General features: G+C 26.2%; 2 protein-coding genes across 4 annotated transcripts; both read left to right on the top strand.

Moving 5' to 3' along the window:
* Positions 1–1,497: 1,497 nt before the first annotated feature.
* On the top strand, positions 1,498–25,860 carry LOC108562531. 2 transcript variants are annotated; one of them, XM_017920903.1, is made up of 3 exons: positions 1,498–1,812; positions 12,139–12,261; positions 25,699–25,860. In XM_017920903.1, exons 1-3 carry the CDS (start codon positions 1,651–1,653, stop codon positions 25,792–25,794), a joined length of 381 nt encoding a protein of 126 aa, XP_017776392.1. In that variant the 5' UTR covers positions 1,498–1,650; the 3' UTR covers positions 25,795–25,860. The 2 variants fall into 2 exon arrangements, with proteins under 2 accessions (XP_017776392.1, XP_017776391.1); XM_017920902.1 differs by having other exon boundaries at positions 1,504–1,812; positions 12,139–12,270.
* On the top strand, positions 25,083–27,956 carry LOC108562532. 2 transcript variants are annotated; one of them, XM_017920904.1, is made up of 2 exons: positions 25,083–25,169; positions 27,495–27,956. In XM_017920904.1, exons 1-2 carry the CDS (start codon positions 25,089–25,091, stop codon positions 27,744–27,746), a joined length of 333 nt encoding a protein of 110 aa, XP_017776393.1. In that variant the 5' UTR covers positions 25,083–25,088; the 3' UTR covers positions 27,747–27,956. The 2 variants fall into 2 exon arrangements, with proteins under 2 accessions (XP_017776393.1, XP_017776394.1); XM_017920905.1 differs by lacking the exon at positions 27,495–27,956 and adding an exon at positions 25,233–25,629.

The following is a 27,956-nucleotide window of genomic DNA, read 5'->3' as shown; positions in this document are numbered from 1 at the left end:
AAATATGGAAATGTGTTAATTATTGAAAAAAAAGAGGCAAAGTTAAAGATGTAATTTGGAAAGTTTCATTGTTACGTTTTACCTGATAATAATAGGTTTTAATGTTTTTTTTTATTGAAATTCATATTTAATTTGTGAATTATGTCTGATTTTATGGACTTAATAAGGTTTAATTGTGGAAATATGTAATAAATTAAGAAGTTAAAAAGAACTTTGAAGAAAATGCAAAGTAAAGATGTGAAGTTAAAAAGTTTAACTTTATGGAAAGCTATGGAATTTAGAATACTGTAGAAATTATATTTGTTATTGAATTTCATGTATAATTTTGAAAATACGGTTGATTTTACGAAAAGTTATTGTAAAATGAAAATAAACGTAAATTGTGGTAAGTAAGTAATTAAGAAAGTTTCAATGTCGCGACTATATTGAGTTTTTAAGCATGTAAAATATTGCCGATTTTATGAAAAATTACAACAACTTTGAAATATCTAATTAGAATTATGTAAAAATGATGATTTATTGAGTTTATGGCAAATTTAAATATGGAAATGTGTTAATTATTGAAAAAAAAAGAGGCAAAGTTAAAGATGTAATTTGGAAAGTTTCATTGTTACCTGATAATAATAGGTTTAATGTTTTTTTTTATTGAAATTCATATTTAATTTGTGAATTATGTCTGATTTTATGAAAAAGTTGAAACTTGCAAATATGTAAAGAAATTAAGAAGTGTTGATTAAGTCTTTGAAAAAATAAGAAAAGTAAAGAAGTTAAGTTAAAGACTTAATAAGGTTTGATTGTGGAAATATGTAATAAATTAAGAAGTTAAGAAGAACTTTGAAAAAAATGCAAAGTAAAGATGTGAAGTTAAAAAGTTTAACTTTATGGAAAGCTATGGAATTTAGAATACTGTAGAAATTATATTTGTTATTGAATTTCATGTATAATTTTGAAAATACGGTTGATTTTACGAAAAGTTATTGTAGAATGAAAATAAACGTAAATTGTGGTAAGTGTAAAGTAAAAAAGTAATTAAGAAAGTTTCAATGTCGCGATTGTATTGAATTTTATTTTGAGCATGTAAATTTTGAAGTGCACAACTTTAAAATATATAATTAGAATTATGTAAAAATGATTATTTATTGAGTTAATGGCAAAGTTAAACATGTAAGTTAGAAAGTTGCGAGTAATGATGATGCGAGGTTTCTTGGTAAGATAACGAACGAACGTGTATTTCGGTGATAAACATGGTTTTATTTATATTTTGTTAATGATGTCTGAGATGTTGTTGTACTTTAATTGACGTGTGTAGATGTACGTGTGCCGAGTTTGATTTTATGTGCAGATTGTCGGAGGATCGGCGAAAGAGTTGTTGTTATTGGATGGTGTTCAAGGGGGAGGAAAAGCGTTCGGAAGGGAGAAATAGCGCAGAAACATGGAGAGTCCAGCCCTGCCGTCGGCAAAAAGGGGGTGGCGTACGCGTACACAATATATATATAAGCGAGCGCTCGGGGATGCCTCGCAACCAGTACACAATTATATTATCGAGAAGCCTAAACACCTAAAAGTGCGCACACTTTGCTTCGCAGAAGAACTTTTACTTCTTTTTTGCTACCAAATCCGTTTTCGGCTCTCTCTCTCTGCTCGCACAGGATGGAAGGAAAACTTTCCTGTCTCCTTCTGCTGGGATGCTTCTTCCTTCTGCCCTACGAGGACGTCAACGCGTTCCCCTTCGAGAAGAGAAGCGCCGCACCGGAGAGATCAACAGATGACTATCCCGATTATCTACTTGGCGTGAAATACGATGAATATCCGGTGAGCAGAACATTCCCTCTTCTCTTATACGGTTTTCCCATCCATTTTTTTTTTATTATTATTATTTTCGTTTCAAAGGTTATACGAATAGCAAAGAGAAATGGTCTTGTTTTCCCGCACGGATTCAATTACTTTTGTGGCCGCAGATCCTCCACCTCCCGACACCTGATCTCTCTCAGATGATCTCTTAATAAAAGAGAAAAATCATCTCTATCCAGAATATAACACATTCTTTTTATAAGAAAATAATACATAAAGACACAATTTCCAATTATAAAATGTTGTTTTTTTTTCTATAAATTTCAATAGTTTTGTAACTACAAAAATTAATTTATCGAAATCTTTATACGAAAATGTTTGTTCATTAATTATTTTGATCTATAATTAATGAAAGATCTATGAAAAAACTGCAATTTTAACGAAAAATTAGAGATAATCCAAATTTACTAATTATGTTTAAATATACTAAATTTTTATAGATTTAACATAAATTTCTTAATTATTTTGATCTGTAATTAAAGAGGAATTGTAATATTTATGAAAAAAAAAACTGTAATTTTAAAGGAAAATAAGAGATAATTCAAATTTACTAAATATGTTTAAATATACAAAATTTGTTTACATTTATATGTAAATTTCAGTAGTTTTGAGTGAAAAAACAATACGAACAAGGCAAACTTATTTGTTTCTTAATTACTTTGATCTGTAATTAAAGAGAAATTGTAATATTTATGAAAAAAAAACTACTTTTTTTAAGAGAAAATAAGAGATAATTAAAATCTACGAAATATGTTTGAATATACTAAATTTCTTTAAATTTCAATGTAAATTTCAGTAGTTTTGAGTGAAAAATCAATACAGAAAAGGAAAACTTTTTTGTTTCTTAATTACTTTGATCTGTAATTAAAGATAAATTGTAATATCTATGAAAAAGGAAAAAAATTGCAATTTTAACAGAAAATAAGAGATAATTCAAATCTACGAAATATGTTTAAATATACTAAATTTGTTTAAATTTGTATGTAAATTTCAGTAGTTTTGACTGAAAAACTACGAAAAAAGCAAACATTTTTGTTTCTTAATTATTATGATCTGTAATTAAAGAGAAATTGAAATATATATGAAAAGGAAATTACAATTTTAACAGAAAATAAGAGATAATTCAAATTTACTAAATATGTTTAAATATACTAAATTTGTTTAAATTTCTATATAAATTTCAGTAGTTTTGAGCGAAAAAACAATAAGAACAAGGCAAACTTGTTTCGTTTCTTTAATTATTTTGATCTGTAAATTAAGAGAAGTTGTAATATCTATGAAAATAAAAAAAAACTGTAATTTTAACAGAAAATATGAGATAATTCAAATCTACGAAGTATGTTTAAATTTGTATGTAAATTTCAGTAGTTTTGAGTGAAAAAAAAACAATACGAACAAGGCAATATTATTTGTTTCTTAATTATTTTCATCTGTAATTAAAGAGAAATTGTAATATCTATGAAAAAAAAAAAAACTGCAATTTTAACGGAAAGTATGAGATAATTTGTGAATTGTGTAAATAAATTAAGAAGTGTTGATTAAGTCTTTGAAGAAATAAGAAAAGTAAAGAAGTTAAGGTAAAGACTTAATATATAAGGTTTAAATGTTGAAATATGTAATAAATTAAGAAGTTAAATCTTTGAGGAAAATGTAAAGGAAAGATGTGAAGTTAGAGAGTTTTAAATTTATGAAAATCTAGTGAAATTATGTTTTTTTTTATTGAATTTCATGTATAATTTTGAAAATACGGTTGATTTTACGAAAAGTTATTGTAGAATGAAAATAAATTTCAGCAATTTCGAGTGTAGAAAGCAATACGAAACAACCAAACATTTTTGTTAATAAATTATGTCTAATAAAAGACTTTAATCTAAAAAAATACCTAAAATATTTGCTATGCAAAATTTCTATAAATTATTTAAAAAAAAAACTTCAAATTTTTCTATATTTCATAAATTTCAAAGATGTTCTATAAAATAATGTCAAAAAATTTAATAATATTAACTGCAATAATTCAAAATATTTGAATACAAAAAATTAATCTTTAAAATGAACTTGAAATATTAAATTAAATTAAATTAAATGAAATATTATTTTAATAAAAAAAATGCTATTTTTCAACAAGAAATAGTTATAATTGATTAAAATATAATAAGTAAAGAAAAAAATGTAAGAATATTTCCTTCAAATTCGATATTTTTGAGAACATTTCATTATTGAAAACTTTACACTTTAAACTTTATCCATTTTAAACAAAATTTCTATCAATTAAATTCGACATTATTTTCTATTACTTATTAAGTTTAGTTTATAACAACAACAAAACATTTACTGCGAAAACATTTCAATAAGAAAAATACGTATCAAAACTATAAAATTTGAAACTTTCTGTTTTCAATTCCATCAATAGAGAGTTTACAACAAAGATTTGTGTGTGAGAATATTTTCTAATACATTTTAGTTAAAGTTATAAATTGAAATTTGTTGTTAATCCTTATTAACTAAATGTAGTTTACAACAAAGATTTATGTGTTTTTTTTATTCATATCGAAATCTTTTACAAATGTTTTATAATTTTTTAATTTTTCTTTGATTTTAACTCAAAATTTTATAATCTACTACATTTTAGTTATACATTCAATTATGTGAACTTTATGTAGGAAAATCTCTTTGAATATTTAAATGAAATGTAATATTTGAAAGTTATCTAAAAGAAACTTATATAATTAACTACAAACAACAATGTCTTTCACAATTTGAAACCAAACCGAATCGTATCTAGAGTTTCATGTAATAAGATTTGGAATTTAATTGATGATCAAAACTTGTCCACGTCCGGCTGCAATTATTATCCTCCGGTTAGTGATTAGCCAAGTTACGCGTCGGTATTCGATAACCCTCTAATCAACCTATTGTCAACCAAAACCCGATCCGAGATAATTACTACAGAGTGTTCCATCTCATCTCCTCAAAAAACACTACTTTTTTTTCTTTCATTATTATTATTAGTCCATCTTCATCTTCGCACATCCGACGATTTGTAATCACCATAAAAGTGCAGATCTCTTCGACCATTATCGCATTTTACGCGTTACCTAATCCCATCCGATTGCCATTTACGGATCGTCCGAGGCGAAAAACTTGACCCAAATGTATTTTTATTTGTTGTTGTTGTTGCAAGGTCGATTAATGGCGAAGGAAACCCTTCGTTTCAGCACATAAAGCGTCTTTTTTAAATGAGAAAACAACAGATTTTATCGTCCGCAATAATCACATACAAAACAATTAAATAATTACTGAAAAAACAATATTTACAAATTATATCTCAATAAATTCTAACAACAGATGAAATCTCCAAAGTAAAGCTTAAATTATGCAGAATCAATTGATTAATCAAACTTTATTGTAATTTGTAAATTTTGATTGACAAAAATCAGATCGATTTCTTTAATGCAAATAGCAATTAATTAATAGATGAAAGACGGAAAACTTGCTTGAAACTTGATATTTCGAAGTTCACAAAGTTACAAAATATTTAGAGAGCGGCGGTTCGATTCTTTTCGTGAACGGATCGATCATGCTTCTCGACACTTTACACTTTACACCGTTTTCGATCAATCACCAATTGACTCCTTCCGTTTCTCCCCAGAAATAGGCAATAACGTAAATTGCTCTTAAGAAGTTTACAAGTTTTATTTTTTTCAATAAAAATATTCAAGAATCTTGCAATGTTTATGTATGATTATAGAGTTCGAGTACAATCTGATTGCGATGCTCGGAGGCTTCCAATATTCATTGTATTCAAATTGAAGAAAAATGTTTTCGCATTTCCGAGTTTCTTATAAGAAAGCTTTATTTTTTCATTTAAATTTACTGTATTTAATTAATTCAGAATATAATTTCTTTATTTTTTTTGATAAAAACACAGTTTTCATTTAGATTTAGTTAATTTCATGTATTTATCAATATGAAATTTCTTAAAGTGTTCAGTTTTGTTTTAATTCAAAATTAATTAGAAAAAGTGTTATTTTCTTATAAATTTTAATAATTTTACGAGTTTTTCTTGGAAAATTATATATTTTTATCAAATTTATAACTTAAATTGAACATGTTAAGCTTTCAGCTGTTAAATGACTAAGAAACAAGAAAAGTAATGAGTTTTCAGTACGTATTGATTACAATAGGTTTGTCTGAATCGTTTCATGAAAGCTACATCTATAAATACGTCTATAGTTTCTATTTCATATTAGTTTCCACATATGCTTTTATGCAGAAATCAGCAATTCTAACATCTTCTGTCCATTTGTAGTATCAATAAGCGGTTTAATTTGTATCAATGAAGAGGTAAAATTGAAAAATCAGAGTCTTTGAATTTAAGTCGATTTCTCTTAAAGCATAAAAGATAGCAGAGAAATTAAGTAAGTAATTTAAAGCTAGATTATAATTAATAAAATGAGAACAAAAGCATAGTTGCATCATCTTTAGTTATTTTTATAATTTAATAGAAAATTTGAAATAATTGTGATATTTTTTTAAACATGAAAAACATTGAGTTTGAATTTAGTGTGTTTCTCAAAATCTACAAGAAGTAGCTTAGTTATCAAGAAATAAAATTAAAGCCAAGATTGTAAGTAGTTAAATGAGTGTATAATCATAATTGTATCACATTTACATTTTCGATAATTTAATATAAAATGTTGATGTTTTATTTTTTAAATATGAAAAACATTTATTTAGAATTTAGTGTATTTCTCTAAATCTACAAGAAGCAGCTGAGAAATCAAAAGTGTAAATTGAAGCTAAAATTGTAGTTAATCAAGTAATTGGATAATCATAGTTGTATCATCTTTAATTGTTTGTATAATTTAATAAAAAAAAAAATGAAACAATTTTGATATTTGATGTGAAAAACATTGATTTAGAATTTAGTTTATTTCTCTAAATCTACAAGTAGAAGCTGAGAAATCAAAATAGCAAATTGAAGCTAAAATTTTAGTTAATCAAGTGATTGTATAATCATAGTTGTATCATCTTTAATTGTTTGGATAATTTAACAAAAAAATTGAAACAATTTTGATGTGTTTTTTTCAAATGTGAAAAACATTGCTTTAGAATTTAGTGTATTTCTCTAAATCTACACGAAGCAGCTGAGAAATAAAAAGAGCAAATTGAAGTTAAAAATATAGTTAATCAAGTGATTGTATAATCATAGTTGTATCATCTTTAATTGTTTGGATAATTTAATAAAACAAATTGAAACAATTTTGATGTTTTTTTTAATGTGAAATATATTGATTTAGAATTTAGCGTATTTCTATAAATCTACAAGAAGCAGCTGAGAAATCAAAATAGCAAATTGAAGTTAAAATTATAAGTAATCAAGTTAGTTGATAATGATAGTTGCATCATCATTAATTGTTTGTATAATTTAATAAAAAAAAATGAAACAATTTTGATATTTGATGTGAAAAACATTGATTTAGAATTTAGTGTATTTCTCTAAATCTACAAGAAGCAGCTGAGAAATCGAAAGAGCAAATTGAAGCTAAAATTATAGTTAATCAAGAGATTGGATAATTATAGTTGCATCATCTTTAGTTTTTTTTTTATATAACTTAATAAAAAATTATATTTTTTTAAAATGTGAAAAGTTAGAAATTGTAACATTTTTAGTTTTTTTTTTCTGTTTAGTTTCTATTCAATATAAAATTTGAAATTAAGGTTTGTTTTCAGTGAAATTACCAATTTTTAATTTTGTGTATTTCTTGTAATCTATAAGGAGCAGGTAAAATTCTAAATATCTAAATTATAGAGAAAAGTGTAGAAAATTGAATTATTACAAAAATTTAGATTGATTATTATCGATTCTTATGATATTTCATTTTAATTCGAATACTATTAACATTTAATTTTACAATTTACTAAAATTTCTCAATTTTTATAAGAGCAGATCTGTAAACTTGCACGTTTTTACAATAATAAAAATGTTACGTTAAGTTAAGTTAAGAAAAGTGCACGCCAACGCGCCTCACATTTAATTGGAATCATTTTTGTGTGGATGTGCGTGAACTTTGTATAACGGTAATTAACGAAATCCATCCGGACGTGAAATTTATTCGGTGCGAAAAGTGTGAATGCCAAATCAGAATTTCAGCGTCAATTAATTAACGAATCTCTCCTGTCCTCTCCTGTCCCTCTCATTTTCAGCACACCTTTCACGCGCATCATCATTATATTATACAAACAGATACAAAAAAAAATATAATAATATATATAACAACTCATCCCTTGTTATTCTTCTAATTGTATAGCAAAAAGAAAAAATCTTCTTTACTTAAAAAATTAAAAAAAAAATCGTAACAAAACAATTATAGGAAATGAAAACTTTTAAATTGTTTTGTAAAAAATAAATGTAAATTTTCATCATTTCATTAATCAATAATAACATTTAAAATTTTATAAACTAAGGTAATTCTTAATTAATAACGTTACAAATTGTAGAAATTTAACGATTGATAATAAGATTTTGTTAATTAATATCGCAATACCTAAGATTAATTATAAGTCTTTTGTTTTTCGTAACGTTTGGAGAGACATGTACTTTGTGTTGCATAACTCAATTACGTACGGCTGAGGAGAAGAAAAAGCGAATAGATGCCATTGAAACTGCGCACTTAATTACATGAAGAATATGAAACTGAACTAGATTATAGTAGAGAGAGAGCAGTCACTTAATATTATCTAAATTGCGAGGAGGGAGCGAACCTTTTGTTCGTGGTTTTTGCCTCACTTTGAAAGCCTTTTTCATCTTGCCTCGAAGCTCTTACTCAAACACCAAAAAAAACGATTATTTCCTTCTTAAGATTGAAAAGTCATTGGAAGCTTTAATTGCGTTAAAGAGGATTGCGTTGTTTCTTTTTTTTTCTTGCTAAGGTCACTGAGATTATTATGGAATGTTTTGGCTTAATGCGTATGGAAGGGTGGCGTACTCTCCCCCAAAGGCAGTAAAAACATCAGGGCGTTGAATGTAGCAACCACATGCACCATTAGTATAGAAATTGAGTTAAAAGCCGATCGGTTGTAATACTCTGTTCGCACGCTGAGGACCTACATGCATGTGTATTTTTACTCACCCAACTGGGTTCAACTCAGGCGACGACAAAAATAAAATAAAAAGTGTTATGTAAAAATAAAATAGGGAGGAAAAACGTTGCACGTTGAGGGTTGAAAATGCAGAAGAAGGCAATCTCTTCGCATTCATACAAATTCAGATTGCTCTCTGCATATTTTCAGATGCTTTGATGTGATTCTATTTCAAAGGATGCATTAATTTCTTGATTTTTTTTCTGTTTTGAATTGATTTTCTTCAATTATTTCATATTTAAACAGCTTATTTCTTGCACTAAAAACTGTTTTATAAGTGCGTTTCAATTGAACCATCTTTATAAACTTTTTAAGCTATAAAAGCGATTCAAATACTTTAATAAATATATTTCTTGGAAAATATATTTCATGTAAATGCTTGGGCAAAACAAATATTTGCCTTTTTTCCTATCATGCGGATTTCTTCGCGTAGCCCAAGTGATGACTTAATATTCTACCAACATTACATCACTAATCTTGCATTTTCTCCTATCCGTTTTTACCGATCTTCTTGAAATTTTCTTATAGTTTTCTTAATATCTTAATTTTCCATTTGGATACAAGACTTTTCTTCTTCAAATACTTTAATAAATATATTTATTGGAAAATGCATCATATTGAAAATTTACTAATATAAATTGAAAAACCAACTCATCTCACAGTTGTTTCACATTGAAATTTTTTTACAGTTTTCTTACAATTTTTTTTCTCTGAAATATGTGTGTAAAGTTTTATTATATTAGTAACATGCATTTTTTTTTGTTTAAATTAATAATTTCGCACTGGACGACATCCATTTGCATATCAAAGTGAGCTGTGAGTAAATTCAATTAAAACTAATTTCAGCTTCAACTCGATTAGTTTTTTTTATATAGAGCATACATTTTTATTAAACTAATTTAGTTGTAATAATTAGATTTATTATATTTTATTATAACTTTTATTTAAATTGAAACTAGATACGTGAATTATTTTATAAATGAATTAAAAAATTTCATAATTTTTCAAATTAATTTCATTTTTATCGCATTAGTTCCAATTTATTTTACATTTTTTCAAGTTAATTCCAATTCTTTCTAATTAATTCAAAATGAACTAAAGTTTTAAATTAACTTTACATTATTTAAATTAACTCAAAAAAATCAAATTAATTAAAAAAACCTTGCAAAATAATTCTAAATTTTTCTAATTATTTCCAAATTAATCATTTTTTTGCAGTGTTGGTGGTTGAATTTATACCAACATTATATCACTACTCTTGCATTTTCTCCTATCCGTTTTTACCGATCTTCTTGAAATTTGACATGAAATATCGTTAGACTTTAACAAATTGAGAAACAACTTTTGTTTTTTCAGAAACAAAAGTATTAACGCCAACTAAGCGAACTTTTGTTACATCTCATAATTTTGTTACAAAACAATTTCCATATAGTTTCCTTAGATTAAAAAGCGTACTTAATATCTAAATTTTCCATTTAAATACAAGACTTTTGTTCTTCAAATACTTTAATAAATATATTTCTTGGAAAATGCATCATATTGAAAATTTACTAGTATAAATTGAAAAACCAACTCATCTCACAGTTGTTTCACATTGAAATTTTCATACAGTTTTCTTAAGTTAAAAAGCTTACTTAATATGTAAATTTTCTTCAATTATATTAAAAAAATTTCATCTTAATTATTTCATTTGCAAATTATATGAAAATGATCGCTTTGGTCCAAATTATGAACAAAAACAATTTGGAAATAAAATATATTTAAAAAGCGTATTCAATATTTAAATTTTCCATTTAGATACAAGACTTTTGTTCTTCAAATACTTTAACAAATATATTTCTTGGAAAATGCATTACATTGAAAATTCACTAGTATAAATTGAAAAACCAACTCATCTCACAGTTGTTTCACATTGAAATTTTCATACAGTTTTCTTAAGTTAAAAAGCTTACTTAATATGTAAATTTTCTTCAATTATATTAAAAAAATTTCATCTTAATTATTTCATTTGCAAATTATATGAAAATGATCGCTTTGGTCCAAATTATGAACAAAAACAATTTGGAAATAAAATATATTTAAAAAGCGTATTCAATATCTAAATTTTCCATTTAGATGCAAGACTTTTGTTCTTCAAATACTTTAATAAATATATTTCTTGGAAAATGCATCATATTGAAAATTCACTAGTATAAATTGAAAAACCAACTCATCTCACAGTTGTTTCACATTAAAATTTTCATACAGTTTTCTTAAGTTAAAAAGCTAACTTAATATGTAAATTTTCTTCAATTATACTAAAAAAAATTTCATCTTAATTATTTCATTTGCAAATTATATGAAAATAATTGCTTTGGTCCAAATTATGAACAAAAACAATTTGTAAATAAAATATATTTAAATTCAAGAAGATTTTACTTGTTTTACTGCAATTGTAATTTATAAATTATTATAGATTTTTCATCTACTTTTTTATATCTGCAAGTGAATAATGTCTTTACTAATGTTAATCAAGTCTTTAGATTGTAGTTTTTATCAAAATGATTGCTAAATTTCTATTCATTCTATATACAATTACATGTAATTAATTAGTTTCGTAACTAAATATAAACTTAATTAACAAAATTTATGAAAAAAAACTTTATCGAAAATGTACGCAATTATTCATCGAACAAACGGCTTTAAAAATTAATAAGATGGGATTTACGTGTAGTGAAGTAGTGCGGCGAACAATCATCGTTCTGTTTGACATCAAACAGTCTTCGCATTATAAACTACCTTTGCCTCCAACTTGAATGTTTTAATCCTGCGTTTATTAACAAAAAAAAGCTGTTTAACAGTGGCAAACATCCAACAATAAACAGGGGATGAAAATTAATCTTGATTATGCAGGACGATGGAGGCAATTACCGAATAAAGATGTTGCCCGAAAACATCTCCATAATTTTTCGCAAATATTTAACTTAATCCTACAATAATTTTATGCGTCGCTGCATTCCAATCTTCTCTGTTTACATAAAATCACATTCAAGTGAATCTGTAAGAAAAGATGGAAAGAGAATTCGATTTCTATTATCTCCTTTTTATGATACAGAAAACCAATACGTTTTTTATAGTAATGTTGTTATTACGTCTTTGCTTTAGATGATCGTCCCGAAGAAGAGAGCTGCTTTGCTGATAGACCGACTGATGGTGGCGCTGCAGAAGGCGATTGAGGAAGAGGAAACATCCAGATCCAAAGGATATTCCGCACGGTCAGAAGATGCGGTACGAACGGTACTACCAATTCATTTCTTTTTATTTTCTCTATATCATTATTTGCACACTCACTCTTCACACTGCATTTACTTTCTGAACAATACAATACACCACCTCATTAGTTCTAACTGGCTACTTAACCCATATCTTTTCGAGTTACAAATTTAGAAAGTACATAGTTGCAAATGGGATAAGATCACGCCTTCCGAGCTAGTAAAAACCGTCGACACAAAGCAACAGTTAAATTGGACGGATAATCAAATTGAATGTTAAAATAAACTTTACGTTTGATCGACCTAATTTTCTACTCGCATACGATTTGAGACGATATTAAAGCAACCTGTTAAATTTTATAGTGATTAGTTTATTGCAAATTACAAAAAACCTTTTGAATCAAATTATTTTTTAAATAAAATATGATTTGAACTTGTTACTTCAGTTTAAAATCAATGTAAAAAATGCATTTTTCCTATTTTTTTTCTCTGAAATATGTGTGTAAAGTTTTATTATATTAGTAACATGCATTTTTTTTGTGTTTAAATTAATATTTTCGCACTGGACGACATCCATTTGCATATCAAAGTGAGCTGTGAGTAAATTCAATTAAAACTAATTGCAGCTTCAACTCGATTAGTTTTTTTTTTTATAAAGAGCATACATTTTTATTAAACTAATTTAGTCGTATTAATTAGATTTATTAGATTTTATTATAACTTTTATTTAAATTGGAACTAGTTACGTGAATTATTTTGTAAATGAATTAAAAAATTTCATATTTTTTTAAATTAATTTAATTTTTATCAAATTAGTTCTAATTTATTTTACATTTTTTTCAAATTCTTTCTAATTAATTCAAAATTAATTATGGTTTTAAATTAACTGTACATTTTTTTAAATTAACTAAAAAAAATTAAATTAATTAAAAACCTTGCAAAATAATTTGACAATTTAATTCCAAATTATTACAATTATTAACAAAATTCACGAATGAATTCCATTAATTACTAAAATTATTTGAAATTTTGTGTACTTGTTCAATTTTTTTTTTCAATTATTTACATATTTCTAAAATTATTCCTAATTTTTTCAATTTAATTCAACATTTCCCATTTTTTTTTCATAATCATACAAAATTTCTCAAAATAAATCCAAATTTCTTAAAATATTCCCATTTTTTTTTTTTTTTTTTTTTTATTTATATACAATTTTTACAATATTTTTCATAATTTAATTCCAAATTATTACAATTATTACCAAATTTCACCAATTACTTCCATTAAATACTCAAATAATTTGAAAATTTTCATATTCATTCAAAATTTTTCCAATTATTTACAAATTTCTCAAATTACTTCTAAATTTCTCAAATTAATTCTACATTTTCCATTTTTTTACATTATAATTTAAAATTTCCCAAATTAATTCCAAATTTCTCAATTTCATTTCATCAATTTTACGAATTAATTCCATTAATTACTCAAAAAAATTAAAAAAAATTCATATTCATTCAAAAATTTTCCAATTATTTTCAAATTTCTGAAATTAATTCCAAATTTATCAAAAGATTCCCAAATTTACAATTATTACCAAATATTACGAATTCAGTCCATTAATTACTCAAAAATTTTCAAATTATTTCTAAATTTCTCAAATTAATTCTACATTTCCCAGTTATTATTAATTTCCCAGTTATTCAATTATTACCAAATTTTACAAAATTAATTTAATTAATTAAAAATAAGTCCAAATTTCTCAGTTATTACAATTAATTCCATTAATTACTCAAAAAAATCAAAATTTTTCATATTCATTCAAAATTTTTGCCAATTATTTACAATTTTCTTAAATTATTTCTAAATTTTTCAAATTAATTCTACATTTCCATTTTTTTTCATAATCATTCAAAATTTCTTCAATCATTTCCAAATTTCTCAAATTAACTTTACATTTCTCAAATCTATTCTTTCTTTATCCAAACTAAATCAAAATCTTCAAATTAATAATTTCAAAACTCATTGCATTCCATTAATTACTCAAATTATTTGAAAATTTTTCATACTTGTTCAAAACTTTTTTAATTATTTACAAACTTCTCAAATTAGTTCTAAATTTCTCAAATTAACTTTACATTTCTCAAATCAATTCCATTTTCTTATCAAAACTAAATCAAAATCCTTAAATTAATAATTTCAAAACTCAAATTTATCAACAATATTATACATTTAAAAACCTTATAAAATAATTCCTCGTTGCGATAAGCAACAATATAAATAAATTCCATACAAAGTATCCATAATTATCAGAAGAATGTAAATTGCATGTAAATTTCGCAATGGATTTTATAGTACAAGTTAGTGCCTTTACTGAAATTAATAATTTCAACGTAATACCACTTGCTATGCTAATGAAGTCTTCGGATGGTATAAAATTGAGCGTCTTATGCAGCCGATGATTGTTATTACAGCAACGTCTACGCACTCGCAGCCGCCTGCAGCGGATTACGATGAAGGGGAAAACGAAAATTTGCATATCAAGAAAAAAAAAAGAAAAGTTAAATTACATTCGATTTCCAATTAATTCTTAAATCGATACTTTGCATCGTTAAAAGAGTTCATAACTTATACAATAATTAAGTAATTAAGTTTGTTTACAATATATTCAATATTGCTATAATATTATAACATTTTATCAGTAAAAATTGCAATTAAAATTTGTATAATTAACGTTGGTTTTAGAAAATTGCGGATATTGTGGAAGTTTGTAATACGACAAGAAAATGAACATAAAAATAATCTACATAGTTATTATGTGAATGTAATAATAGTGTTTGAATTCTTGAGGGAAACAATGGTAATGGTATGTGCTTTAGAAAATTGAATAATCAAAGTTATTGAATGCAAATTAAGCGTCGGCGCTCTATAATCTCGCAGAATTAGCGTGTCTTTAAAACAATGGTCCCTGCATTTTCAAGTATATTTAAGGAAGTCGCGAGTTGAGAGGTCTCTTTGTGTCTTGTGTATGTGAGTAAATCATTTGAAATGAAGGGAATAATAGTGCTTATGGTAATCTGCTGTCTCCTATTAGTGTTTGAGGCTCAAGAGACGTTATGCGACACGGAGAGACACAACGTAAGTGCATTTATTACGAGAAGCGTTCGCGAGGTATCAAAAGACATCTTTTTCATATATTATTGTTGCGAACGAACAGGGTACGTCGTATCTCGAGGAAGACATGCGGCACATGTGGGAGAGCTTCAAGACTCGCGTGGGCGACGCGATGAAGGATCTTAAGGAGAGGATAAACGAACATATACAACATTAATAAAGCCTTCTACATTAATCTTGACTTTATCACTACTCGCATGCGAGAGGATATCATTCAATGTAATTACGTTAATTAATTAAACAATTATAAATCTTTAATTGAGAACTGTACTAATTGACAAGTCGTAACAATTGTAATTACTTATTTTTTTTCTCCTCAAATTCGCTTTTCAGGTGGACACGACTGTTTCAGTTTTATGAATTCCACACATCCACGAATTCAAATTAAACGAGTTTTCGAACTTTAATTGCAAACATTTTTTTTTTGATTGATTGGGTTTAAGTGTTTAATTAACTTCCATCGACATTCGGGGATTTCTCTCTTCTCGTTTTTTTTTTGTACTGCTGTTGAAACCAATTGTTGAGTGAATTCGCACAGTTCATCGATCCTTCCACGTCCGGATGCGAAACACGTGCCGCATTTCCCATGTCAATTGTTTTTTTTTTTATTGATGTACTTGATGTACTTCCCATCAAGATGGCTTATCTCACTTGCACTAATCCTCGTCTTATCGTCTCCTAACTGAATGACTTTCAGCATATATTTTTTGTTCATAGTTAGTTGTATTTAAATCTGCATTCTAATTACAGAACAACTTTTGATCAACATTTTCATAGATTACTAAATTTGTATACATTATACATTTATTTCATTTATTTATTGTAGTTTTCTCAAATTAAGTCCAAATTATTTCCGAATCTTTCCAATTTTTTTCCAAAATTCTCAATTTAATTCCACATTATTATTAAATTAATATTACATTATTCAAATTATTTCAAAATTTTACATATTTCTCAAATCAATTCCCATTTTTTCCCAACTAAATAAAAATCTTCATTAAAAGTTTTCAAATCTCAAATTTCATCGTTTCTTGAATACAAAACATACAACATTGATCATTTTTTTTTATAGATTACTAAATTTCTATACATAATTCATTTAGTTTAATAAAAAAATATTAATATTTGTTTGTTTGTCATAAACGAAATGTCAATATTTTGCAATTTTGCACTTTTGATTAACATTTTTATAGCTTACTAAATTTGTATACATTATATATTTATTTCATTTATTTACTGCAATTTTCTCAAATTAATTCCAAATTTTTCAAATTATTTCCAAATTTATCAAATTATTTCCGAATCTCTTAAATATTCCCAAATTTCTCAAGTTAATTCCAAATTATTAAAATTATTACCAAATTTCACAAATTAATCCAATTTCACAGCTAACTAAATTTGTATACATTATACATTTATTTCATTTGTTTACTGCGAATTTCTCTAATTAATTCCAAATTTCTCAAATTAATTCTCAAAATAATAAATTTTTCAATATATTCCCAAATTTATCAATTTTTTACCAAATTTTTCAAGTTTAATCGAATTTATTACCAAATTTCACAAATTAATTCAATTTTTTTAGATTAATTATATCTACATTTCCCAAATTTGTTCATAATCATTCAAAATTTCTCCAATTATTTACAAATTTCTCAAATTACGTCTTTATATTAATACCAATTTTCTCAAATTTCATCGTTTCTTGAAAACTAAACACACAACTTTGATCTTTTTTTTTATAGATTACTAAATTTGTATACATAAGTAATTGTATTTAGTAATTAAATATGCATTCTAATTATAAAACACTTTTGATCAACATTTTTCATATATTAGATTATTTACTGCAATATTTTACTAAGATTAGAAAACAATAAATGCTTGTCATAAACAAAAACGTAATATTTTCATAAATGACTAAATTTGTTTACATTTACATTTGAATATTTTAGTAAATTTAATAAACGAAATGATTTATTAACAATTCTTTTAGTAATTTTAGTTTTTTTTAAAAAAATTAATAATGTCATAAAAGAACCGTTACTATTTAGTATTCGTATAACTTTTAAATCAAACAATATAAATAAATACGTTTTAAATCTATAGATTTTACTGCATTTCTAATTCTATAATATAATAATTATTTTATAAAATTGTCTTAAATTTTATTTTTTTTTCTTCTTTTTTTTCTTTAGAATATTATTAAGATTAAACATAATTACATATGAATTTAACTTGAAAAATTGTAAAGGAAATACAATTTAAAGCTGTTATAACATGTTTTCATAGACGATTATCAAAATGCTTTTGTCACAATTCAAAAACCATTGAATCATAAAATTTTGGACAAAAAACAAAAATAACTTCCTGAAAATTGTCCATTCTACAGTTTATATCAACTTCAAATTAAATCTACTGCAAATTGATAAAATTAACTTCATTTTTTTTAAATTTTGATAAATTAGAAAATAAAATCGATTAACTACTTTTGTACTCACTTCAACATTAGAATATTATATAAATCGACCTATAATAGCTAGAACTGTAAAACCTCGCTTAAATAGTTCCAAAATTTCCGGATTTTTACTCGTATAGTGAAAAAAATTCAAAAATACACATAATAAGTTCTAAAAATGATCTAGAATGCGCGCAATCCGGGACTTCTCTTCTCATCGTCACTCGTTATGCGAAACATCGCTCGTTAATCGAGTCATTTTTCTTACAATTCCTTTTGCGCGTTAAGCGAGGTTCTACTGTATTATTATATAAAAGTTTCCTATTAAATAATTGCCAATTTCATCCAAAAAGAAAACACAGCGTGCGAAAATTTTCCTATTCAAAATAGAAAACTTTATTTGTTTTTTCTACACTATAAATTAAAATTATTCGCAATAGATTGTTGTTACAATCCAATTATAAATAAGTACGGTGATATTTATATGCACATAAAAAAACACAAACATAACATAACAGAAACGTTGGGAACAACAACTAATTTTCCGTACATTTGCAAACCATCAATAACAAAGTCGATGATATAAATGTGATTGTGTTTCAAGGTCATCGAAACCCAACCACAATTGCGCGTACTATTATTAATATTAAAACCCATTGAGTTCATTTCACAAATCGTTTCACTCGAAGTCATCCACTTTATGGATAATTATGTAACACATTCGTTGACCTTTTATTATTCCACTTTATATTTATGTATAAACCCAAAAAGTACGCTATATTTCGTTGGCGAGAAGCAATTATTTGTAATCATGATGGCTATCTTATATAATATGATTACATTCATTATTATTGCAATAAATTTAGATGTGAAGTGAATCATATTTAATTACTCTGTTTTTATTTGTACACTGTTTGTCTTAGGTTCTGTAGAAATTTGCTATATAAATATTTAATTATTTGTAAACAAGTCTATTAATTCCTAGGAAATTATATATTTATGGATTTCATTAAACTTTTGTGATATTGGAGTATTTTGCAAACTGGAAAAAAACAGTTCAAGTTTAAGAAAATATAAGTACTTTTTTTTAGTAATGATAAAAATTAATTGGAAAAGTCAACAAGTTTTATTAATTTATTAATAAATGACTCAATCATAATTATTATTAATTCAAATAGTTTGAGAAATCTCGTTTTACTATTTCATTTACTTTGCACAATCTTAATAAAATTTCGATTTTCTTTTAAATCTTAGATAAATTTTAAGTGATTCCCAAAGTGGGCGCTGCAGTGTTCCAGGTGTTGGCCACATTTGGTGTATTTGATGAATTACTTTAAGGTGGCGGTGAAAGCATGAAAGAAAGAAGAGAAGATTTAGAAAAAAAATGATTTCCAAATAAGTTTGGAAACCACAGATGTAAATGAATGAACCTACTGTAAAATAAGATTTGGAAAATGTCTCATCGTCATGTATTAATTGCAGGTTAATATTTTAATTGTTTCAAATATAATACTTTTATTGTAAATTTCGTTTGATTCAATTTATTTTCACTTTGATTGAATAATCTACATTTTTTATAAATATAACGATAAAAAAAAACGAAAACATCAATTTTCTTTAAGAAATTTTAACGGAATGAATGATTTGAATATATAAAATTAAATTTATGATTTAAGATAAGTAATAATTAATAAAATCTTTCTAAATTAATGTCCGAGAATTGTTTTAACGTTTCGGAATTGATTTGCTGCAGCTGCTGACTTTCGTAACGCAAATTCGGCGATTTCGTTCGGCATATTTCGGCTTTATGCGAATAGTTTTATTACTTTCTTATCGAATGTGCAGGTGTTCAGTGTGCAGATGCAGATGATTCATCACGACCAGGTGTTTTCGTGACCATATAAGGATTTTCTTTAACGTTTTAGAACCACTGTGATTCATTGTGACGCAGACGAAACGAGTTTTCATAACCATATAAGGAGATTTTTTATAAATCACTTAATTTTTATTACTTTCTTAACAATTTATAAACCTTTTTTCACAGTAAAAAACGTTGAAATTGTATACAAATTTAAAAAAAAATAATTCTAATCATTAATCACAGATATTGACACAAAATGTTCATATATTATTTAGATTTTTATTACAAATTGCTCTTTTTCCTTTCTTTTTTCCATAAAGTTAAAATTAAATTTTCATATATATATAGTCGAAATTTTTAAGTAATTTAATGATTTTTGCACCAAAACTTATTTTGTCTAAGATTTTTTTGTATTTTCATTAATTTTCTATACGATTTTATGCATGTATTGCTGCCATAAAGTTGTAAGCAATTATTGTGATTCGAAAACGTAGATTACAGAAAATAATAAATATTCTTAATTAGAAAAATAACAATGGTAACAATATTTATAAAAAATGTAGATTATTCAATCAAAGTGAAAATACACGAAAATAAAGTAATAAAAATCAGTCGACTCAGGAAAACTCGTCTCGTCTGCGTCGCAATGAATCATAGCGGTTCTAAAACGTTAAAGCAATTTTTATATGATCACGAAAACACCTGATCGTGATGAATCATCTGCACCTGCACACTGAACACCTGCACAATCGATAAGAAAGTAATAAAACTATTTGCATAAAGCGGAAATCTGCCAAATGAAATCGCCGAAATCTTTATAAAATTAGAAAAATCTTCGACAAAATAAGATTTGGTGCAAAAATCATAAAATTACTTAAAAATTTCGACTATACATATATGAAAATTTAATTTTAACTTTATCTGTACGAAGGAAAAAGAGCAATTTAAAATAAAAATCTAAATGATATAAGAAAATTTTGTGTTAATATTTGTAGATTAATAATTAGAATTTATTATTTTTTTAAATTTGTATACAATTTCAACGTTTTTTACTGTGATAAAACGTTTATAAATTGATAAGAAAGTAATAAAAATTAGGTGATTAATGAAAAATCTCCTTATATGGTTAAGAAAACGCGTTTCGTCTGTTTCGTAATGAATTACAGCGGTTCTAAAACGTAAAAGCAATTCTTATATGGTCTCAAAAACACCTGGTCGTGATGAATCATCTGCACCTGCACACTTAACACCTGCATATTCAATAAGAAAGTAATAAAACTATTCGCATAATAGCCGAAGTCTGCCGAATGAAATCGCCGAATTTGCGTCACGATAAGTAAGCAGCTGCAGCAAATAAATTCCGAAACGTTACAACAATTCTCGGACATTAATTTGGAAAGATTTTATTAATTATTATTTATTTTAAATCATAAATTTAATTTTATTTATTCAAATCATTCATTTAGTTAAAATTTCTTAAATGAAATTGATATGTTTTCGTTTTTTGAGCGTCGAAAATTATATATTTTTCTAAATAATTTAATCTACAATTCAATTAATTAGAGAATATACGCAATTAATACATTCTATTTATGCGCATTTCGATTGAATAATTTACATTTTTTAACAATTGTTACCTACAATAATCTATTGATTAATTTTTGTTGTTAGTAAAATACACGTTTTTATTCTATTCTTATTATTAATTAAAAACAACTAATTATAATTAAAAACATGCACTAATTTGATTTTAATTAAAACAAAAATACATTTAACACTTTTAATAATGAATTCAATATATTATGTTATCAATATATTATCAGTCAAATTTTTTGAAATTATATATATATATTTATTTTATTCTTTTTATTTCTGTATATGTAGTAAACATTAATATTATTATTATAAACTTCAATTTTTATTATTTTATTGAAAATTATAATTCAAATATTTCTATATTTGCAATTCAAAATTGAAAAAGATTTTCTACGATATATTTCTAAGATTTTCTAAGTTTCTATTAATTTTTAATTAAAATAATCGTAATTAAATGTAAATGTTTGCACGAAAAGAAAGTAGTAACAAATTGTCAAATTTTCAACATTCGAAAACGCGTTTTGTTTGCGTCGCAATGAATCATAGTGTTTCCAAAACGAAAACACCTGTTCGCGACGTCACAATGAATCATCTGCACTTGCACACTGAACACCTGCGTATTCGATAAGAAAGTAATAAAACTATTCGCATAATAGCCGAAATCTACTGAATGAAAACGTCGAATCTGCGTCACGATATGTTAGCTAATGCAGTAAAGGTTAAAACAATTCTTGCATATAAAAAAATTTATTGAAACAAATGACTATAAGTAAATTTATTTTTTTTTTAAAAAGTAATTAACTTTTAAATTATAAATTTAATTTTATATATTTAAATAATTTATTTCGATAAAATTTAGTTTTTTATTTATCTTTATAAAGTTCGATTAAATTGTTTTTCACCATTCTTTTTCTACTGACAAAAAATGTAATATAGAAGTTTATGTTAAAATTCATCAACTTCTAAACGAAATGCTCGTTATGCGAAGTGCTCGTTAAGCGAGGTTTTACTGTATAAGCAAATCATCTTGTATTAAAGTTTAATTCACATGAAAAAAATTAAATTAAATATTTATCCGATAAAAAATTCGATAATATTAAAAAAAAAATCCTTACATGGTTACGAAAAGGAGTTTCGTCTAGGTCGCAATGATTCACAGCGGTTCTAAAACGTTAAAGAAATTCTTATATGGTCACGAAAACACCTGGTCACAATGAATCATCTACACCTGCACACTTAACACCTGCGTTTTCGATAAGAAAGTAATAAAACTATTCGCATAATAGCCGAAATGTGCCGAACGAAATCGCCGAATTTGCGTCACGATAAGTTAGCAGCTGCAGCAAATCAATTCCGAAACGTTAAAACAATTCTCGGACATTAATTTAGAAAGATTTTATTAATTATTATTTATTTTAAATCATAAATTTAATTTTATATATTCAAATCATTCATTTCGTTAAAATTTCTAAAAGGAAATTGATATGTTTTCGGTTTTTCGAGCATCTAAAATTGTACCTTTTTCTAAATAATTTATTCTACTAATCGAATGAATGCACGCATTTAATACATTCCATTCCATAAAATTCATGTTTTTATTTCATTTTTATTAACACTGATTACAATTATAAACATGCACAAATTTAATTAAAATAAAAATACGTTTAACAAATTTAATAATGAATTCAATGTATTATGAACTTCAATTTTTATTATATTATTGAAATTTATAATAATATTTCTATATTTTTTCAATACAAAATTAAAAGAGATTTTCAACGATATTTTAACGCAAGTTTGTATTAATTTTTAATTAAAATTAACGTAATTAAATGTAAATGATTACACGAAAAGAAATTAATAAAAAATAGTCGAGTGATGAATAATCTCCTTATATGGTAATGAAAACGCGTTTTGTCACGCATTTAATTCATTCCATTTATGCGCATTTCGATTGAATAATTTGCATTTTTTAACAATTCTGACCTACAACAATTAACTCATTAAACTTTTGTTAGGAAAATACATGTTTTTATTCTAATTTTATTAACACTGATTATACAAATACAATTAACAAAATTAATAATGAATTCTATATATTATAAACTTCAATTTTTTTTTATATTATTGAAATTTATAATTAAAATATTTATATATTTTTCAATACAAAATGAAAAGATATTTTCAATGATATATTTAACGCAAGTTTATATTAATTTTTAATTAAAATAATCGTAATTAAATGTAAATGTTTACACGAAAATAAAGTAATGACAAATTGTCGAATGTTGAAAAATCTCTGAAAACGCGTTTTGTTTGAGTCGCAATGAATCACAGCGGTTCTAAAACGTTAAAGCAATTCTTATATGGTCACGAAAACACCTGTTCGCGATGATTCATCTGCACCTGCACACTTAACACCTGCGTATTCGATAAGAAAGTAATAAAACTATTCGCATAAAGCCGAAATCTGCCGAACGAAATCGCCAAATTTGCGTCACGATAAGTTAGCTGATACTTCGTATCTTCACTTCACGATGAATCGCGAATGTTAAGACAATTGTTATAAGTGCACAAAAAATAATGCGTTTTGTTTTAAATTTATTTAAAAAAAATGTTATAAAATATAATATTTTTTTGGAAATTACTAAGTTATGAATTTACATTTTTATATTTTTCGGGTCTGAATAGTTCGTTAACCGAGTTTCCACTGTCAATTATTAAACTTTTACTAAAAACTGCAAATCTTAATTAGAAATTTTCAAATTTGTACATTTTATAATTAAGTTAAAGTTAAGTTAAGTTAAAAATTGATTATTTTATGATTAAATTAAAAAATAATAGAAAACAATTAACTAATTTTAGATGATCGTTTTCATAGTTGACCCAAATATAATAATTAGAAAAGTTTCAAATTGTTTATCTTTAGTTTTCTTTTAATTAAATAGATTCATTATTGATTAAAAAATTATGTGCGATTTTTCAAAGTTTTATATAACTTGATTGATTCGTTATTGAATTTAGGTACAAATGTTTTAAAATAATATGAAAAAAAAAAACGTATGAAATAGTTTGTTTTTTTTTTTATAAAATTTGTTAATAAATTTGTAAATATTTTCCATAACATGTTTGATTTAAAGTTTCATTTACTTTATTGATAATTAATTTGGAATTATGTTGTTAATTACATTTGAAATCTCAATAGTTATGTGTCTTTTGTTAATGATTATCAGACAGCTAATCATCAAATTAGCGATTAATCTGCCACAGGTGACATGGAAACACGAAGGTTGAAAGGAAAACAATGTTTTTTTCCTTCTGTTATTCTGTATTTGCATAGTTCCAAGGTGCGGTCGTTCTTCTTAATTACGACAAACGCAATTATCCACGAGAAGCGAACGGGAAAATCGATTAGAGCTCTGATCTCGTTAGGCCGTTTAATTCGGATGTAGCAAAGAAACCTTTGAAAATAGGGGCTCAAGACAGCCGCACGTTCACATGATTACCCCCACAACTGACTGACATTTCGTGGGGAGCAACAAGTCCCAAAAAGCGGAGCGATCAACAGGTGAAGAACGACGTTGAAATCGAGTTGTTATTAGGTTTCTTTCATTTTTTTCCCCCCTCGTAATGATCACGAAAATAAACTATCCTATTATTACACAATGCATGGTTGGGACGCAAGGTCACTTGGATTTTATGGATATAAAGCGTACTCGAGCTATGGAAATCGTCAGAACTTCATTGCTAATCCAACATGAATAAGCTAGTACTCGTCTGTTTCGTGGTCGTCGCCGTAGCAGCTATGCTGCAGGAGTCCGAGGCTTTCGCCGTGGAGGTAACAATTCAACATTCATTCAATCATTATATATAATTCTTTTAATATTCTTTTTTTTTAAAGTCTAATTTACAGAAAGAGCCGAAAGTTGAGACAACCATTGATGGAAAGGTTGTGAAGAGGAGCGCCCAGAACGCGCCTGCAGATGCTGCCAGGGAGACAGCAAGAGTTGCCGCTGAGGCGGCCAAGGCGACAGCGAGACAAGCTGCTAAGGATGCAGATAACGTCGCTAAGCAAGCAGCAAAGAGTGCCCGAGAAACAGCAAGCAGAACATAGAAGAGCATTCAAGATACCTCCAATAATTAATCAGTTTACCTATTCCTATTAGTTTTAGATGAACCGAAGACGCAAATACAATGTCCATTAAATAACCAGTTGAATAAAAGCTTCAAGCTTCTTTCGCTTACAGCATAATTACAGTAAAATCAATGAAATTATTACTAACTTGGAAAAACAATTTTAACACTTACATCTTATTTGCTGACGCGTATGTTTATTAATATTTTTGTTTGTTGTTGCTTTTTTAAAGATGAACTTGCAGAGAAGGGGACACGGCAGTTTGATCGGTCAGCAGAAGGGGAGGGTCTACTGGAGATGCTACTTCAACGCCGTCACTTGTTTCTAGTCGATTGGATCGCAGCCACCCAAGATACGACTGAAGAGTTAATTGCCAAAACTAAAATTTATTTAAATAAAAAACACACACAAATAATCGAAAATGTTATATAATCACCGAAATCCTATTAGATCTTAGCACAATTTTTAGCCTAATTACGAAATGTACACATATATATTTTCGACGAATCAATGCAGTAAAACTTCCTACTTAACTTTACTTAGTCCATGTCTATTATTAAATATTTATCTTACATTGTATTTAAACGAAAAATAAATGAATTTAGAAATTATCACTCTGTGTTTTTACTTTGTCAAATATTTCAGATTTTTTTTTTCAAATTTTCTTACTTTCTTTTATTATGTCATAGTATATTTAATTTACAATCTTATTCCTGCAAACATTAATTAAATCTAATGACGGTAGAAATTTTGCTGTTTTCGTAAACTTCCCAATGGAAGATTTTACCTTTATATTCTTCTGTAATTTGTTGCTTGGCTGCCGTCTTGTAGGTTAGTATATTGATACTCTACGATTCCACTATTCCCTTTGTTTGTGTATCTGCTGCTGCCCTTAACACTGTCATTGTCTTTCATTTGACTCTCCATTCATGATGAACGATGGCCCTATTTCTGCAAGCGCCGAGAGGACTCACAAAGGGCCTGGCTTGACCAGGATTCGAACCTGCGCCCACGAAATCTTGAGTAGGGTGACTTTATCATTCGGGTATTAGTCGCTCTGAATATATATAAATAATTATATTGAATGAGAAACATTCATTAAGAAAGTGAATGAAAAACTTCTGTAAATCTTAAATAGACTGAAAAAAAAAATAGTTCTACAAATCAATTTATCATCAATCATCATCAATTTATTATAATATGCTATTTACTAAATATCGTTTCACTTGATTAAACGAACATTAATGTTACAATTTCCAGGTAAATTTCATATATTTTCTGCCAAATGGATGAAACCACATCAATGTATGAATACTCGCTACATTCCCAAAATATCCAACTTTCATATTCATCAATTTCTAAGAAAAAAAATATTTTAAAACACAATTATCAAAGCGTAGCTTAAATTATTATTGTTAGTTCATTTTATAAATAAGTTGCAAAACTTTAACAAGGTCGAAATGGACCAATCAAAAATTTGAAATTAACATTTGTTTTATATTATATTATTAAACAAATTAAGTTAATCACTTTTTCGATAATTATTCAAAGCACACTTAAAAACTTCTAATAAACAAATATTCATATTATAAATTAATATACCTTGACAAAAACCATTAATAAATAAATTAACTAATTAAAATATTCGTTAATTAATCAAAACAATTATTAGACACTCTTTTGAATTGATTCCGTTGAAAGCATCAAAAGCGTTTACGACGTTAATTTATTTAAATCTACCTTAAAATTATTAACGAGTCCTCAATCCATTTATCGTGTGTTAAATGGAGCGATTACAGAAATTGTTAATCTTCGCTATGATTATATTATACGCAAGACGATCAACAGGTAAAAATCGACGTTGAAATTGAGTTGTTATTAAGTTTATTTATTTTTCCCCGTATTGATCAGAAATATAAACTATACAATTATTACACAATGCATGGTTGGGATGCAAGGTCACTTGGATTTTAAGGATATAAAGCGTTCAATCATTATATATAAATTTCTTTTAATATTCTTTTTTAGTCTAATTTACAGAAAGAACCGAAAGTTGAGACAACCGTTGATGGCAAGGTTGTGAAGAGAAGCGCCCAGAACGCGGCCAAAGATGCTGCAGATGCTGCTAGGAAGACAGCAAGAGATGCAGCTGAAAAGGCCAAGGAGACAGCGAGACAAGCTGCTAAGGATGCAGAGAACGTCGCTAAGCAAGCAGCAAATAGTGCCAGAGAAACTGCAAGGAAGGCGAAGAAGAGCATTCAAGATACCTTCAATATTTAATCAGTTTACCTATTCCTATTAGCTTTAGATGCACCAAAGACGCAAATACAATGTCTATTAAATAACCAGTTGAATAAAAGCTTCAAGCTTCTTTCGCTTACAGCATAATTGCAGTAAAATCAATGAAATTATTACTAACTTGGAAAAACAATTCTAACATTTACATCTTATTTGTTGACGCGTATGTTTATTAATATTTTTGTTTGTTGT

Source organism: Nicrophorus vespilloides, unplaced genomic scaffold (genome assembly GCF_001412225.1).
Source record: "Nicrophorus vespilloides isolate i.1.1-1 unplaced genomic scaffold, Nicve_v1.0, whole genome shotgun sequence".
Classification (NCBI taxonomy): Eukaryota; Metazoa; Arthropoda; class Insecta; order Coleoptera; family Silphidae; genus Nicrophorus; species Nicrophorus vespilloides.
Note: the sequence above shows the minus strand (reverse complement) of the source record. Positions and strands in the feature narration are given on the sequence as shown.

What these genes read in the sequence shown, in the direction of transcription:
- LOC108562531 (XM_017920902.1), top strand. Translation starts at nt 1,651, where the DNA reads ATGGAAGGAAAACTTTCCTGTCTCCTTCTGCTGGGATGCTTCTTCCTT. An exon ending in TGAAATACGATGAATATCCG is followed by an intron (nt 1,813 to 12,138) that starts GTGAGCAGAACA and finishes TCTTTGCTTTAG; the next exon opens with ATGATCGTCCCGAAGAAGAG. An exon ending in CAGAAGATGCGGTACGAACG is followed by an intron (nt 12,271 to 25,698) that starts GTACTACCAATT and finishes GCTTTTTTAAAG; the next exon opens with ATGAACTTGCAGAGAAGGGG.
- LOC108562532 (XM_017920904.1), top strand. Translation starts at nt 25,089, where the DNA reads ATGAATAAGCTAGTACTCGTCTGTTTCGTGGTCGTCGCCGTAGCAGCT. An exon ending in CCGAGGCTTTCGCCGTGGAG is followed by an intron (nt 25,170 to 27,494) that starts GTAACAATTCAA and finishes ATTCTTTTTTAG; the next exon opens with TCTAATTTACAGAAAGAACC.